General features: G+C 34.9%; 1 protein-coding gene across 1 annotated transcript in view; it reads right to left on the reverse strand.

Moving 5' to 3' along the window:
- The window catches only part of CFAP47 (cilia and flagella associated protein 47), a 365,678-nt gene that overhangs the window by 92,974 nt on the left and 255,689 nt on the right, over positions 1 to 17,015 (reverse strand). The window contains exons 46-49 of the mRNA XM_081043051.1: positions 13,065 to 13,261; positions 11,978 to 12,121; positions 11,207 to 11,380; positions 5,844 to 5,955 (exon numbers count right to left, since the gene is read on the reverse strand). Coding sequence (XP_080899177.1) covers positions 5,844 to 5,955; positions 11,207 to 11,380; positions 11,978 to 12,121; positions 13,065 to 13,261 — 627 coding nt within the window. The remainder of the gene's footprint in view (positions 1 to 5,843; positions 5,956 to 11,206; positions 11,381 to 11,977; positions 12,122 to 13,064; positions 13,262 to 17,015) is intronic.

The following is a 17,015-nucleotide window of genomic DNA, read 5'->3' on the forward strand; positions in this document are numbered from 1 at the left end:
TATACTTCCATCAACTCTATGGACAAAGGTAAGATATTCAACTACCTGAATTTCCCCTTCCTCTTCCCTCACTTTTCTGAGGGAAGTCACAAATAAATGACATTAATGATTGTAACAATTTCTAAAGATGGTTTCCTTGGAGATAAAAGTATATTTGTTGCTCACAAGGAGAAGTTCATAATGGATAATTATGAGGACCCATACTTATGTTAAAAAAAATGAACTGCACTAGTTAACAATGAAAGAAAACACATTTAAAAATATTTAGAGATTACCATTTCTACAATATGTTGGAAGCGATGTTCAGAGAATCCTTTCCTAAGTGAAAATTTGAAGTTAAACACACATACAAACTGAGAAAGCAGGAATCCACCCTAGTGAGTCATCACTGGAGATGACATTTGTTCTGGAATATGAGGTACTCTGTGCTGTCCTGGAGTCTTCACTTTTGGGGTCATAATTGGGAATCAGAGAAGAAAATCGTTGGCTAAAGAACCCACACTTGCATGATTTGGGGGCCAGATTTCACATTATGTTTTTGGACCACCAAACCCAAGTTATTTAGCTTTTTAATTCTAGACATAGAAAGGGGACCCTAAAGGCATCCCTACAAGTATAGACAGTCACCTGTTTGTTGTTATTAAAATGTGCTTTTTTTTCATTTATAGTCATGGCTTTATTAAATGTGCTTTTAAAAGTTATAGTATGATCCTGATATTCACGAGCTGGAGGGTGCAGAGCTGATTAGTGTGACATCCTCATCAGGAACTCAGAACAGTTATACCAGAGACATAGGTGCTCTCTGTAGATTATTAGAGAGCAACTGGAGTAAATTATTAGAAAAAAAATGATATATAATGCATGATTATACCATCTCTAAATCACATCTGTGGTGCATGTTATACTATAATCAAAATTAATTTAAGGACTGTTGTTACTAAAGTATATGTAAACCACTGAGGCCTAATCAACTTCACCAAAATATTTGTCTTGTGCAAAACATTAAGCTTCTACCTGAGACAAATGCAAACTTAGTTGCATATTTCACTATCACAAATAAGCAACAGGCCATTACTGTAGTTCTATCATTTGTTATACGCTAATCCTTTAATGATGGACAAGAATATTAGCTTTTTGCATTCTAACATTTATTCAGAACAGAGAAGTCATTTTCTGGTTATTAAGGAGAGAATTAAGCCATTAAGTTTCAATGCATTCGGTCATTAATACATTATTTCTGGCATGCCTTCATAAATGGTATTTTTGTCTGTCTGTCTGTTTTCCCTTAAAGCTCCCTATTTTCGTATCCAGGTTGATTGAGTCAGTATTTTTCCACTTTTCTGAAATTCACTGACATAAAAAGATAATTTTGAAATCAAGGAAGAACTGGTCTTTCCCTTCCTAACCAGCAAATCTATACTACTGCTTGCTTCTCTTTCACATTTAATGGTATCACCTATCTTAGAGTTGCTTAGTATCAAAAGTACATTTGACTCTCTTTTCTCCCTTATCTCTCCATATCCAACTTCATTAAATGCAGCTATGATGGACCATATCATCCATTTTCAGGAATGAGGGACTTATTTCTGTAGCTACTGGGAATGATGCTAGATAGAAGATGACCATCAGGTCGCTCTCTAGGCACTGCCTTGCTTGAAAAAAAAAAAAAAGCCTCACGCAAGGTCAAACCTCCTTCCACATGTAGCCCACTTTCAATGACTGAACACAGCAGTAGAAAGGCCCAGTCCTCTCCTCCGAATTTGGGACAAGTCTGATGGGCCATCTTAGCTTCAGAGGCCCCAGTGAGTTGACTGAACCCTTCACTGGGCCTGTCTAGAAGCTCAGCTTCTCCCAGTGGTCAACATGCTTGCTTACGTTTCCTTCCACAAGTGTTGATCAACAACACATTCCCTAATACATGCCCTGTATGCTAATCTCCCACCTTGGCAGTGGATTTCCTGGAAAGCAAAGCTGTTAGAGCATCATTTTCCCTTTTTATTTCTCTTGAAACTGCCCCTCTGTTTTTTAACGCACTATCACTAGCTTAGTTTGGTCTGCCCTTAATCTCCCGTAAGAATGATCAATCGTAACTTTTTGTTCCATGACCAAATAGGCAGTCAAATCAAACTTCCACACAGGCACACTTGAAACATGAATGTAACTCACTGCACCTGATGTGAAAATTCCAAATTTATCCATTTCTCAACATTTCTATCTACCAATCAATATGCTGTGCTACCCATTTTAGGATATGATCTTAGTGCCCCTCTAAAATCCCCTGTGCAGAGTCCTATACACATCAATGGTGTCATCTGACTCTTTTCCAGGAGACTCTTCGGACCTAAGAACAGACTTTAATCAATGATGGGAAGGAGTTAGTGGATAAATACCCCACTTCCTTGCCTTTCTGTGTGACAATTCTCTGAGAAGCTACCCAGTGAGGTTACCCAGGTCTTAGCCATAATCTGGTAACTAGTTTTCATTTTGTTGACTTTCTTCCTTCAGCCTCTTACAGTAAATCCTCATTTAACGTTGTCAGTAGGTTCTGAGACTTGAAGGGAAACATGTATAATGAAACTAATTTTACCACAGGCTAACTGATATAAACAAGAGTTAAGTTCTTACAGTACCTCATCAACATTATAACAAAACATTATTCAAAGACCTGCTGTACTTCCCCATTCTCTCAGAATGAATCCTTTCATCATGTCTCAGATAAACTATTTGCAATTAAATTCTTCTCAGGTTTTGCGTTGGGGAAAAGAGGCACAAACTAATATTAAGAACTCATCAACCAGAATGTTGCTAAAGGCTCTTACATGATCTCTTGGATCTAACTGCCCTCTCTTGCCCCTCCTGTCTTATCTCTTACCTCCAGATTTCTCTTTCTAAATCTCAGTCAATTGATGCCCCTCAGAAATCCTCAATGGCTCCCACTGCAATAAGAAGTGAAAGAAAACTCTGCCCAACAAAGTCTGCCTATATTTCTAACTGTATGTTCTTATATATTCACTGCCACACACACTCAGACACACCCTCTATTTATAGAAAGTGCTTTCTCTGTGTTTACAATAACTTTGCTTCCTCTGCTGGAATGCCTTCCCTACTGTACTGGCTGACATATCCCAGCTCATCCTTCGAGGTCCAGATCAAAGCCGTTATCCCTTAAGTTCTCTCAGGCACCCTTCCCCACCACCCCACCACCTGTTAGGGTTAATATTTCTCGCTACCATGCTCCCCAGTGCTATGTTTAAATTTGGTACATCAGAGTGTACTTTGTACTGAGATGATTTATGGATATATATTTCTACCACTAGATACGAATCCCTACGATTCAGAAGCCATATATCTATCTTTGTATCCAGTGGTATTCAAACTAATATTCAGTTTGGTATTCAAACTAATATTCAAACTAATTAACAAACCTATATTCCAGCTCTCACTAATCAGAAAAAACACCTGATCAAAGTCCTGAGGTACCCTGATGAGTTAGGTGTTAACCCTTTATTTGCTGTTGGATTGTTGGAAAGTCTAGGGGCTTGGGGGAGGGGCTGTGGTGGCTACAGCCATTAATCCAACTCTATGGGAACAGTTAGACTGTAATTGAGTATTTGCAAACATATAAGGAAAAGCATCTGTTACAATACTTTAACAAACATAATTGGTTGAATGTCAGTTTGGTCGTAACTAGTATGCTTATCAAGGCTTCCCACATTATAGGCTTTTTGTGAATAACTGTTATATAATTAAAAAAAGAAATGAAAATGAGCACAATTTTTTTAAAGACCACAAATACACACACACATATACAGAGATATACTTCTTTACACACACAAATAGTTAACATTCTCATATATATACGAAAATTTTATAGTTTAGTTTTCTTTATATTGTATCAGATTAAGAGCTATTCAGAAGCAATTACATTTAACTACTTAAAATATTGTAGCCATCTTCCAATAGTAACATCAAGAAAAATGGGATTAGCCTTCTTCATAGGCTCAGTTCTCTACATCAGAATGGCAACCTTAATTCAACTCTAAGGAATCACGCTGAGAACGAACATGATCATGTCTTGCAAATATTTTTCAAAATTCTGAAGCCTGCAAAACCTCTTGTATAGCCAGCAACATTTACAAATTCATCCTCATTTAACAATGTACCGAGTTGCCTTTAACTTCCCCAAATTCTTCCTAAAGTCCTTCAAACCAGTATGTTAACAGAGTCTCTATCTCACTAGTGAAAATATTTATTAAAAACTTATAGTCTCCAACAAAAACAATGACTATACAAAGGAAAGATGTATTAAATCTGACTATTTAATTCTCCTTAGCTCTATTTCCATACTTCTAAGAGTCTGATTCATGGAAAAGAGCGTCTGTTTTGTTTAAGGGAGTCATAAACATTCTTAATTCCACCATGTTCTACAGTTTGAGGTTCCTCTTATGCTCCTTCTCATACATAGCAGAACTCACTGCCTTTCATAGAACAGGAAACTGAGACTTATTATGTTTATCAAAAATAATAATGGCAATTCTGCATGACTTGCTGTCTTTAACAAAAAGTTAGAATTCTAAAACTGAAAAAAAAAATTCAGCATTGGGACTATCATTTGATGATTAAAATGAAAACTGAAATTTACATTTCTTAAAATCCGTTTAAATCTTCTGAATTACACAGAAAATGGCAAAATATGGTACTTTATTGAAATGCTGGGAATAGGCTCACTATAGCTCAAAATCTACCTGTCACATGGAGAATTATTAATGGGATTTCTAAAGCCAAAGGTCTGAAAAGTGATGGGAAGATTTCAGAAGATGCTAACAACTTTGAGGTGACATTTGAGGTCAAGCCCACTAGAAGCAGAGAGTGGAGGTGGGCAGGTTGGCTCTTCCATCACAGCACATTCTAGTACAGTGGTACTAATTGAATCATTGTTTACCATTCTGAAATTTCCCTTCTGCTTGTTAATAGGATTGACATGCAGTGTCCGATCTCTGCACTTTCTTCTTTGAGCAGCTTTCTGTATCTTCTATTTTAGGTATATACCCTTTCCTAAAACATTCTTTATTGAGACAAGAAAGAATGAGAGGCTACTACTATATTTCCAGGGCATGCAAGATTGCTACCAGGTATATCCTTTCTATATTTCTAACTTGTATCCATTTACTCACATTATAATAATTTCCTCAGCAAGATCCAACTATGGGGCATTTAATTCTCTGCCAAATAGGACAACGTATTCTTTTGATGCATAGCCTCTTGCCCTTCCCCATTAATCTTCTATACTTTTCACACACCGCCACCTTCAAAAGCTTGAAGGAATAACCCTTACTCTAATCCCCAAGAAAGCAACTTGTTCAAGGACCATCAGGGTAATTTGTATAAATGAATGTTTCATTAGATACACAGTAAGAAAACCTCACATATACCAAAGATTGTATTCTACTGTTTACCTATCAATTAAGTGCATTTATGTTTTTATTATACCTAGTCCTGTAAACAGACATTCCCACAGGATGCTGTCTGGTTGATAAACATTGGTATAACTATTTGAAAGTATTTGTCACAATTTTAAATGTAAATTCCCTTAAATAAATATTTCTACTTCTAGGAATTTTCCCCACAATTTCAAATAAATGGCCAAGAGAGTATAGCACTAGACATAAAATGTATGCCCCAAAGCTCTAATTATTTAGAAAGCTAATAACTGAAATGGAAAACTAAATTTCCTTCTGGATCATTTATTAGAAAGGGGAAATATAAATTACATTTATATTTCTTCTTTTCATGTATCTGTCCTAGTATGGTAGTTAATAAGATTTTATTAATGGTTTTGTTACCTCTGAATACACCACGTTTCAGAGAGCTTATGGACAGAATATACGGAACTGTATTCTCAGGGTCTATGGTGATGTGTCGATCTCCCGACACTATTGGAATATTTGAAGATACCTAGAAAGGAGAATGCAAAAGCAACAATTACAAAATGTCAATATTTACATGAAATTAGTGTAACAATCTGAAGCACAGAAAAAAACGCAAATTTAATTTAAATACTTCCATTAAAACTGTTCATTTCTAAATGAAAAGCAAATAAAAAAATTGATACATATAATAGAAGAAAAATCTGAGACCTATGAATAAATAGAAAGGAAATGATTCTTAGAAAAAGAACAATGTTTATTTTCTGTTGCTACTTGTAGCATGATCATTGATACGTAGACAATCTGAGTATCTTTTATACGCCATGCACCATTTTCTTTATGCAATTTGATGTAAAAAAGATGAACCATTTCAATGAATTTCTGTATCCGTATTAATACAGCATATAAAGACCATTTAAGCATAATTTGACCACAACCGTGGTTAAATCCATCTTTCAGAGTACTGAGTAGTTACATCTCACCAATCCCATTGCCCAGGCAAACACTAATCTATTTTGTGTCTCTGTAGATTTGCCTATTCTGAACAATTCATAGAAAATAAATCATATAATATGTGGTGTTTTGTGACTGCCTTTTTTTCACTTAGCATAATGTTTTCAAGGTTCATCTATGTTGTGACATATATTCAGTACCTCATTTCTTTTATTGATGGATATTAAATGCTATGATATGACACATTTTGTGTATCCATTTATAAGTTGATGGAAATTTGGGTTGTTTCTACTTGTGTTTTATGAATAATTCTGCTAAGAAAATATGTGCAAGTTTTTCAGTGGACATATATTTTCATTTCTCATGGACATACATCTCGGAATGGAATTGCTCGGGCATATGATAACTCGATGTTTAACCTTTTAAGTTGTTGCCTTCCAAACTATTTTCCAAAATAGCTGTACCATTTTTCTTTCCCACCAACAATGTGTGATGGTTCCTATTTTTCTACATCTTCCCTCAAATCAAAGTTCTTATTGTCTTTTTGATTATAGTCTCCTAGTGAGTATGAAGTGCAGTCTCATTGTGATTTTGATTTATTTCCCTTAATGACCAATAATGTGGAATATCTTTTCATGTGCTTATTGCTCATTTGCATATCCTCTTTGGGAAATGTCTATTCAAACTCTGCATATTTTAAAAACTGGGCTACTTGAAGCCAAGTAGATTTACTGCTATGTTTTCTTCTATGATTTTTAATTATACCTATTAAATTTTGGTCTACGATCTATTTTGAGTTTTCTTTTGCACATGGTATGAGGAAGATCCACACATTCATTCTTTTGTATGTGACTATACAATTGCCTCAGGACCATTTAAAAAAAAAAACAAAAAACACTATTCTGTCTCATTGAATTCTCTTGGTATGTTTGTCAAAAATCAATCTGCCATTATTATAAGGGTTTATTCTGGACATTCTATTCTATTCCATTTATCTGCATGTGTACCTTATACTAGTACAACATTTTCTTTAATATTACAGTTTTGTAGTTAAGGGTTTGTAGTAGGGTTTAACATCAGAAAGAAAGAGTCATCCAATTTTTTTTTCCATATCTCACAAGATTGCTCTGGTTGTTCTCTGTCTGTTGCATTTCTGTATGAATTTTAGGATTTCCTTGTCAAATTCTGCAAAAAAGTCTTTTGGGATTTTGATAGATATTGTGTTGAATCAGTATATCAAGTCGGGTAACATCTCCATCATAACAATAGTAAGTCTTCTGATTCATGAGCATAGGATGTCTTCCTATTTATTTGAAATTTATTTAATTTCCTTTAATATTTTGTAGATTTCAGTGTACAAGTCTTGCCCCTCTTTTGTCAAGCTTGTTCCTAAGCATTTCATTATTTTTGATGCTATTGTAAATGACTATTAAATTCATTTTGGATTGTTCATTGCTAATATATAGAAATGATTGATTTTTGTATATTGATCTTGTATCCTGCAAATCTTCTGAACTCATTTATTAGTTTTGATAGTACAATTAGTAGATTCCTTATAATTTTCTATTAAGAAGATCATGATATCTACAAATAGAGATTGTATGATTCTTCCTTTTTAATGTAGATGCTTTTTATTTTTCTTCTAACTAATTGCAGTAGCTAGTACCTTCCAGTACAATATTGAATAGAAGTGGTAAGAGTGGAAATCCTTATCTTGTTCCTGACCATAGGGAAAATCATTCCCTGTTTTATTATTAAGTATGATGTTAGTTGTGGGATTTTCATGGATGCCCTTTAGCATATCTCAAGCACACATGAAACATTCTCCAGGATAGGCCATGTCTTAGGACATAAAAGAAGCCTCAATAAATTTAAAAGGGATGAAATCATATACAGTATGTGTTTTTAACAATAACGTAACTAAATTAGAAATCAAAAGTGAAAAATACTGGGAAAATCCTTAAATAGGTGGAACTTAAAACAACATAGCCCTAAATAACCAACATGTCAAAGAAGAAATCCCAAGGGAAATTATAAAATATTCTGGGCCCATATAGTGAACAATTCCTTGCTTTTATTGTACTTTTCCCCAGAAAAGTAATAAATAAACCCCAGTAATAAATAAATCCCAGAATTTATTTTTTATAATTTCTATATATTTATTGATATGATCTGTTTATTGAAACTTTTCATTGATTCTTCAGTAAGATTCCTTTTCATGCATTGAACACAGTTACAAAGGCTCCTTTAAAGTCTTTGTCTACTTATCCAATATGTGGGCCCCCTCAAAGTAGCACCTAGTAACTGCTTATTTTCTTGTGTATCGGTCACTTTCCCGTTTCTTTGTTTTTCCCTTTGTCTCATACATTTTGTCACTCTTGTTGAAAAAATGGATATTTTATATAAGGTAGTATAGCTATTTTTGAAATCAGATCACTACCATCCCATGGTTTGTTTTTGTTGTTTTGTTCTTTGTTGGTTTAGTGACTTTTCTGGACGACTTCTATAACTTCTGCATTTGCTGTAGTGTGTGCCCACTGAAGTCCTTGCTTACTTAGCCTAGTGGTCAGCAATCATTTGTCACAGGTTTCTTTGAATGCCTGGAAACAATACATCATCTGCCCTTTGTCTAGGAGCACTGTATATGTGTTGTGCCATACTTTCAGCACTCAGGAAGTTTAGATCTGCCTTAGCCTTAATTTCCAGCTCACATAGTACCTCTGTGTCAGCCACAGATGAGAGAAACTGGCACCCTCTCAGGTCTTTCCTGGGCAAGCACACAACTCAGCACATGCACGTAGCCTGCATGTTCCTCAGGGAAATGAGAGCTTTTAAAATCCTCTAAAGACATCTTATTCCCCAGATCTTCCTTTCAAGTTTTTGGCCCAACTCTTCCTGGCTATACACAACTATTATTGCAGCCACAGGCAACTGCAATGTTAAATAATTACTGTTGAATATTTTTGGAAAATGTCTTGAAGATAGAAATATAGAAATATTAGGAAGACCTGGAACATATGAACAGTATTATTAATATTTTAATGAATTAACATTTAATTAACTTAATAGGTAATATCTTTAATTACAGAAAGATCCTCAATGAAAACGTATACTCTATAAGTAAAATAACCAGATTCTTCAGTTTTATTTGTGATAGAAATAAAATGATAGAAATATAGACTTTAATTATTGTTGCTTGTGACAATAATTTTTTAAGGATAAAATTCCACTTCTACATTTAATTAGATGAATATAGTTAATATAGCATAATTTTTATTTTTAAAAGCCTACATTTTAAAAAGTGCATTCATTCTAAATAATAAAATATTAAAAGCCTATAGATGTCATCTCTGCCATAACAACAAAATGAAACAACCACTGTTAGGAAATTACAGATTTTTCCTTAACCTGTTTTCATCAAATCCTGAAGACAAGATTCCCTGTTCACCAGTAAATTCTGGAAGAGGAAAGGGAGTGGTGGAAAAAAAATATTTTTTTTCCCTTATTTATTGATAGCAAATTGAAATAGTCATATTTTTTTTCTCCCTCCCCTTTCCTTTGTTTTAATTGCTAACCATTATGTTTGTATCTGTTTATTAAACAAATCTTCCCTAAAAACTATTATGTGCTTGATAACTAATATTTATGCTAGGTATAAAACTGTGGCTACAAGAGGCATGGCCTTTTCTCACAGTTTACAATCTGGTGGTGAATAATGAACAGGTAATAGCAACATGATGTGGTATGTATGATGGTGGAACAGGCACCAAAATGCTGGGGAAGCACATGAAAGGCATCTAATCCAGGCTCATGGGAATAAGGAAAGATTCTTGAAAAAGGTGGCATCTAAGACTTACCCTAGAGAATGAAAAGGAGTTAGACACAGAGAAATGGAAAACAGGGAATTGAGCAGAGATTTCAAGACCGTAGCAAAAGGAAATGATGTAAATGATATAAAGGCCTAACTGTTGCTGGAGCCAAAAGTAGTGAGATATGAAACTGAGCAGATAAGCTTTTGAAGGGCAGGGAAAGCCACTTCAGGGAGTATGGACTCGATGCAGAAGAGATGACAATGAATGGTTTTATTAGGCGAGTGAGAAAATGAGATTTTCATTCATAATATTCACTCCATTTGTAATCTAGCAAGGAAGAAGAAAAGCTAAACAAGTGTTTTTCAAGATTACAAAAAAAAGTAGCAGGTAAACCCAGAGAATTTCCAAACTTTGGCAGTGCCCTCTAAAAATGAATTCAGGTACCCCTGATGGATAGATATTTGAAACTCGTTTCAAAGACTCTATTGGGCACACAACAATTTGTAGATAAATCTGGGAGTGGGTGTGAAGACATTTATTTTAGGATTGGCTGAAACAAATCAAGTAAGAAGGGCTAAGTACAAAACTTCATAAACAATAAAGATGTAAATAATTACGCATTTCTTCATATTTCCACTATTATTTACACTGGTAAATGATAGAATATACTTTTGAAATTTTGTACCTCTGAATGCTGTTTAAAAATTTTTTTGAAAATATCTTTTATAATCATGTACAATTTGTTCAAGTGAAAATACAAATGACTCAAGTAGATTTTAATATGTTTTGTAATTATATGCTAATACTTAGACACAAAACTTGTTTGGTGCTAATTCAGCTTTATAATCACAATGAATTTAATAGCTGTTAGACTAATAAAAATAGAATTCTAAACATTCTTTATGTGACACGGCTTCACCTAGTTAAATAAAATTAAATGTTTTTAAAATTTCATATGATTCAATATACTCCTGTTGAAAACACTGTTATACCGAAGGAAAAAAAAAATCTTACCTTAAATGTTACCGTAGTCTTTGTATAATTGGGCACCATTATGGTTCTATATTCCGTGATCCCCACTTGACAGTTTATAATGAGGTCTTTCAAGGCCAAGGGTTTTCCGCCAATCCCTTTTAAGTCCATGACACATTGTATACCATCTATTTCATTTTGTAGAATAAATTTGCCCTATGAGAAATCAGCCAAATTTCAGCTATCCAGGAGTCACAGTTCAGTGCCAAACTACTTCTGCTATCCTATTAATCTTGAATCTGATTAATGACATGAACTTTCAAGGAGGTGTTACCCATTGACTTTTCCAGTTAATGTACAAATACTTCTAGTAAACGAATAAAGATGAATTTCCTGTGAAAACCTCATTATTTCTCTTTACTTTCTCCGAGTACAGTTTATATAGGCATTCTAATACATCTTGTGTTTACATCCTTGTCAAAGAAATATGTCTTCAGAAAGTATTTTCTGAAGCATCAACTTCCTTATTGAATGAAAACAAAAGGAGCAATCATCTTACTTTGTTAAACGTGTCATGTAAAAATAATCTAGATACATGAGTAAGTACTGGCAGCTAATGACATTGTGACTTTCAGAATGTTTATCCCTGAAGTTAAAACATTTATTAGAGTTTCAAGCACAGTGGACACTAATAATCAAATTCATGAAAACATAATGTTCTGCAAAAAGATTTACAATAAATTATATAGCTTAATATCATACATCGGTTTATTGACATATTAATACTGGGGGAAAATATCAATGAGTTCATACCACAATCTCACATTCCATGACAGGTGTGAAAGTGAGAGGATACTGCACTGTTTCACCTGGTCCGACATGTAAAATAGAAGGTCCATAAAAGTGTTCTCCTTCTATAACAGCTTGACATTGCCATTCATTGTCTGTTGTATTAGTCTAGAGCATGAAAAAAGGTAGAAAATATCAGACAGATGTTCTCTACGAAGTTGAATTACATCTTAATTCTTGGTGCTTTTCATAAAACTATATATTGTATTTTTAATTGTATTTCTTAAGAATCACCACTTGAAAGTCATATTTGTTAAGAACTATCAAAAACATGAACAAAAGACACAAGGATGACTATATACACCCTTTCGATGTGTTATGGGAGCATTACCTAATAGATTGATCCATGATACTTAATATCTAAAAGAATATTCCTTTGTTTGTCTAACTATTTTTAAAATGACAAAATGGCCTTGGAATTACACATTCTACCCCTAATAATAGGTAATAAAAACTGTTCTAACTGGTAGATTGCTTAGATTGCAAAGCTTACATACTTCATCAGAGCAAATTTTTGCACTCTGAGCAGACTTCTGTTATATTTTTAATAATTAAACAAACAAAAAAAACCCCATTTCTCAGCCTAAAAAATTCAAAATTCCTTACAATTACATTACCTTCTCCTATACTGTATTATCACTTTGAGTAATAGATATCCAAGCTACAGCCAATCATTGTTCTTTGTGCCTGTGAACCCATCTAGTAAGTGTCAAGATTACAGCTGAATTTGGAGCACAGTGATCTGAGAGACCGTAACTCTGCTTGGTTTAGTGAGGAGGCATGGCTTTTGAGTAGGAATTTGATGATAAGTTAAGAAAGTTGTAGTTAACTTTTTTAAGCAAAGATATCCCACAGAAGTGATTAATTAGATGAATAACATGTAACACTTATATTTAGGAATAAAACTCAGACATCAATGTAGAGAAACAAATGGCAACAGATAATGCAATTAGGAATTGGTAATAGTTCCAGACAAGAGGTGTGAAGGACTCTAATTGAGGGGGTGGCAGTTGGAATGAAGAAAAGTACAAAATAAAGTATTTGTACTTACTATTGGAATATCCTGGGTAAGGGCTTTAAATGCTGGTGCTTCAAACTTTAATAGGGCCTGTGGATGTACCTCATTTACCACACCTTCAATGTAATAGAGACGCACATCATACAGTGACGTCAACAAAATTTTACAAGGGTAGCGTCCAGGTCTAACAGGAAAAAATTGTATAGGAACTGAAAAACATCCATCTGGAACTATAAAAAAAAATTAAAACATAGTTTAATAATTTTAAATGGCATAAATCCTAAAATTCATTTTGGGGTAAAGCAATATTTAATATTATTGTCCTTAGTTGTATAATCTAGAAGAAACTAGGTTATACTGAGGTAACACACTAACACTAAACTCCAGGGCATAATAGGCAAGTGTATTTATCAATGACAGAATATATCCTCTAAAGGTTAGAGGAAGGTCTGCTCCATAAAGTCACTCAGGGACCCATGCTGAGAAAGACACTACTATCTTGCAGCAGTACCATCAGAAACACCTCTCCTCTCTTCCTCTGCTGACAGGCCAGGGGAAGAGGAGTGACTAGAAGTTTGCCCAAGGGTTTTTGAGTGCTCATCCCAAAAGTAACACACATTACATTTAGTTGACCAGAACCAGTCACATGGGGGCTGAGAAATAAGACAGGTATATGGAATATTTGGTAAGCACTATTTTCATAACTTATGGGTGCTCTGTCCCATAGCAATCAAAATAATTTGCAACTTGACTAGCAGATAGAAGTATACTTTTCTTAGTTAGTAACCAAGGGAAGCACAAAGAGGCATGTACATTAATACTTCTCATATCACCATTTTATACCGTGTACCTTAAGTTAGTAGCTAATATCATTTCCTACGACGGGCAGGCTATCTATGCTGGTCCTTTCCTTTTAAGCAATACTACTTTTTCTTAGAAGGTCACCATTTTCTTATTCTCCATGAAAGGAGGAAATAGTTATAAAAATCCCTCGACCCTAGAGTAAGACGCAGTATAACAACATGAAACAATTTCACTGCTAATCCCAAAGTATTTCAGAAACAGATGAAAAACAAATGGAAAAAAAATGTTTAGGGCCGGCCCGGTGACTCAGGTGGTTAGAGCTCCATGCTCCTAACTCCGAAGGCTGCCGGTTCGATTCCCACATGAGCCAGTGAGTTCTCAACCACAAGGTTGCCAGTTCAATTCCTCGAGTCCCACAAGGGATAGTGGGCAGCACCCCCTGCAACTAAGATTGAACATGGCACCTTAAGCTGAGCTGCCGCTGAGCTCCCGGATGGCTCAATTGGTTGGAGCCCCTCCTCTCAACCACAAGGTTGCTGGTTCGACTACCGCAAGGGATGGTGGGTTGCGCCCCCTGCAACTAGCAACGGCAACTGGACCTGGAACTAAGCTGCGCTCTCCACAGCTAAGACTGGAAGGACAACAACTTGAAGTTGAATGGCACCCTCCACAACTAAGACTGAAAGGACAACAACTTGACTTGGAAAAAAGCCCTGGAAGTCCACACTGTTCCCCAATAAAGTCCTGTACCCCTTCCCCAATTAAAAAAAAATTAAAAAGGAAAAAAATACTACTAAAAAATTAAATACTACTAAATTAAATACTAAATTAAATACTACTATTAAATACTACTAAAAAATTAAAAAGGAAAAAAATACTACTAAGGGTAATGTCTGCAAATATACTCCCTATTAAAAAAAATGTTTAGAAGCCTAATTCTGCAAAGAAGTTCTCTGAAACCAACTAAACAAATCAAGCTTATCAACCAATAGACCAGAGAAGTAGTATGACAGTAATTGGCTATCGTTTTAATTCATTCACATTAAACCTCAAATGTTAAAAATGTAAAACCTGTTTTCAAACACACTGGAAGTCTGCATGCAGAGAAAATCAGTCACTCCTGCAAGAACATTAACTGCTTTAAATAATTTTCAAAATAAATTGAGGGTCTGTATGTGTGTGTTATAATTATGTTATATGCTATATGTTATTAAAATATCTATATTAATTATATATTATATGGCATACATTGCATTCAATATTGCTGCATGTCATATATTACATATTATGTATAATGTTGTATACCGTGTATTACAACACACTAATAATGGATGACATTTGAAATCTATATGACATCTAACCAAAGTCCAAGATTCTCGGCTGGTCGAAGGAGGAAATAAAGGCTGTCACAATGTTATTTTTATTCCATCCTTTTCAAGTACAAATCTAACTTTAGAATAAAATTTTTTCTTGTCAAAAAGGACTCTAGGCACATTCTGTCATCTGTTGTTCAATCGATTACTTTCATTCTGAGAGAAGTATTAGAATTGTGGCAACATCATTAGAACAAACCAGGTAAGGTAATGATTTGATCAAAATCTGTTGCTTTATTAACAGAAATAAAGAAACCTCATTTTTCTCCTGCATGAACAGACAATGAAAATATTTAGATTAAGTAATTTAAATAACATTAAAGTGCTTAGAATAGGAAATGTAAGCAACTCAACAGTAATTATTATTTTCATCAAAGATAATAACTAGCTATTTAATAATAAACAACAATTGAAATGCACACATTCAAGGATAAAGACTCTACAAAAGCTTTGTTATATACTGTTCCCTTTTCCCTAAAAATATTCATTTCCTAATGAAACTGAATCTGAAAGTCAAAGTCAAGGTCATTCTTAAGTATACATTTTCCTGTTCATGAAATGTTTTGAGTAAAGACCCTAAAGAATGCACAGTGCCAGCCCCTCTCCTTTACAAGTCCAAAATCAAATCCATCATAAAGTGGAATTCATAGAAATGATGGCTCTATTTTTGAAGATGTTTTGGTAAAACAATGTTTCTTTCTTAAACATCTCAAATAATTGAATTGATTCATGCCAGAAACATGAGTAGGACTATTATCATATATTATCAACAAGAAGTCGCTTTTAGATGCAGGTATTCATCAGCCAGTATCCACACGCCCTCAGATGTAAAATAGCACAGGCAGAAATTATCTTGGTTTTTAGAAACTTGGTAATTTTACTGGCCACATGGTGCCACCATACCATCATTCTCTGTTAGGGACATGTTTTCTCAAAGTCCTTTCCAATTCCACACTGTAGCAGATGCCATCCATGCACTGCCATGGTCCTTTCTGCATTTAAATCTTCCTTGTAGGTCAATGGCGTTATGGAAAACTCTGACTTTGTTCTTGTCATAGGAGGGAGCTCAGCCCTCACATGGATCAGGCCAGAAATGACAGTTAACGTCTGCAGTTGCCGTCCTCAACAAATAACGCATCATAAGGGTGGAAAAGTAACCCACCTTTTTTGTCCTTTGCTTGGAGTATCTGAGCAAATGCTACACTAACTCCTAGAGATCCCCAGTGAAACTGAGCCCAAATTGCTAATATTGGCAACTGTTCATTTACACTCACTGAATTGGCTGCCTCTCATTGCTGCATCTCATTCTCTCACACTTCTACCTATGGTTCCTGAAATCACCTCTCAAACTATTGATCTCAAGACCTGGTCTCAGGGTCTGCTGTTGGGATTCCCCAACTTAACACATGCCCTTACACACAGGAAACAGAGCTTCTTGTCCTGGGTCTCATGCTTTCCAGAGACTTACTCTGAATCTCCTCTGGCATTGTCTCTCTGCATATGCAAGGAGTACATTGGCCCAATGGCACAATCTACATGAAGTCCAGCCCCATCCATGTTCCAAGTTCATGGGATGCCATAATTCACAATCCAAAGTGCTTTGATCCCATTTCCAGTATTTGCACAGGACTCTTCCCTGTGTCAATCCTCCAGATGGAAAACTCCTAGAATTGAAGCATAACTAATAGGTGGCTATCAAAAGGAAGATGTGGACCAAGATTAATTATGTGGCCTGAGTTACCCACAAATTTGCACAAAAGAGCCATTATGGTACATATTACAGTTGAAGGAAGGAAAAGAACAGGTG

The sequence above is a fragment of the Rhinolophus hipposideros genome, assembly GCF_964194185.1.
Source record: "Rhinolophus hipposideros genome assembly, chromosome: X".
NCBI lineage: Eukaryota > Metazoa > Chordata > Mammalia > Chiroptera > Rhinolophidae > Rhinolophus > Rhinolophus hipposideros.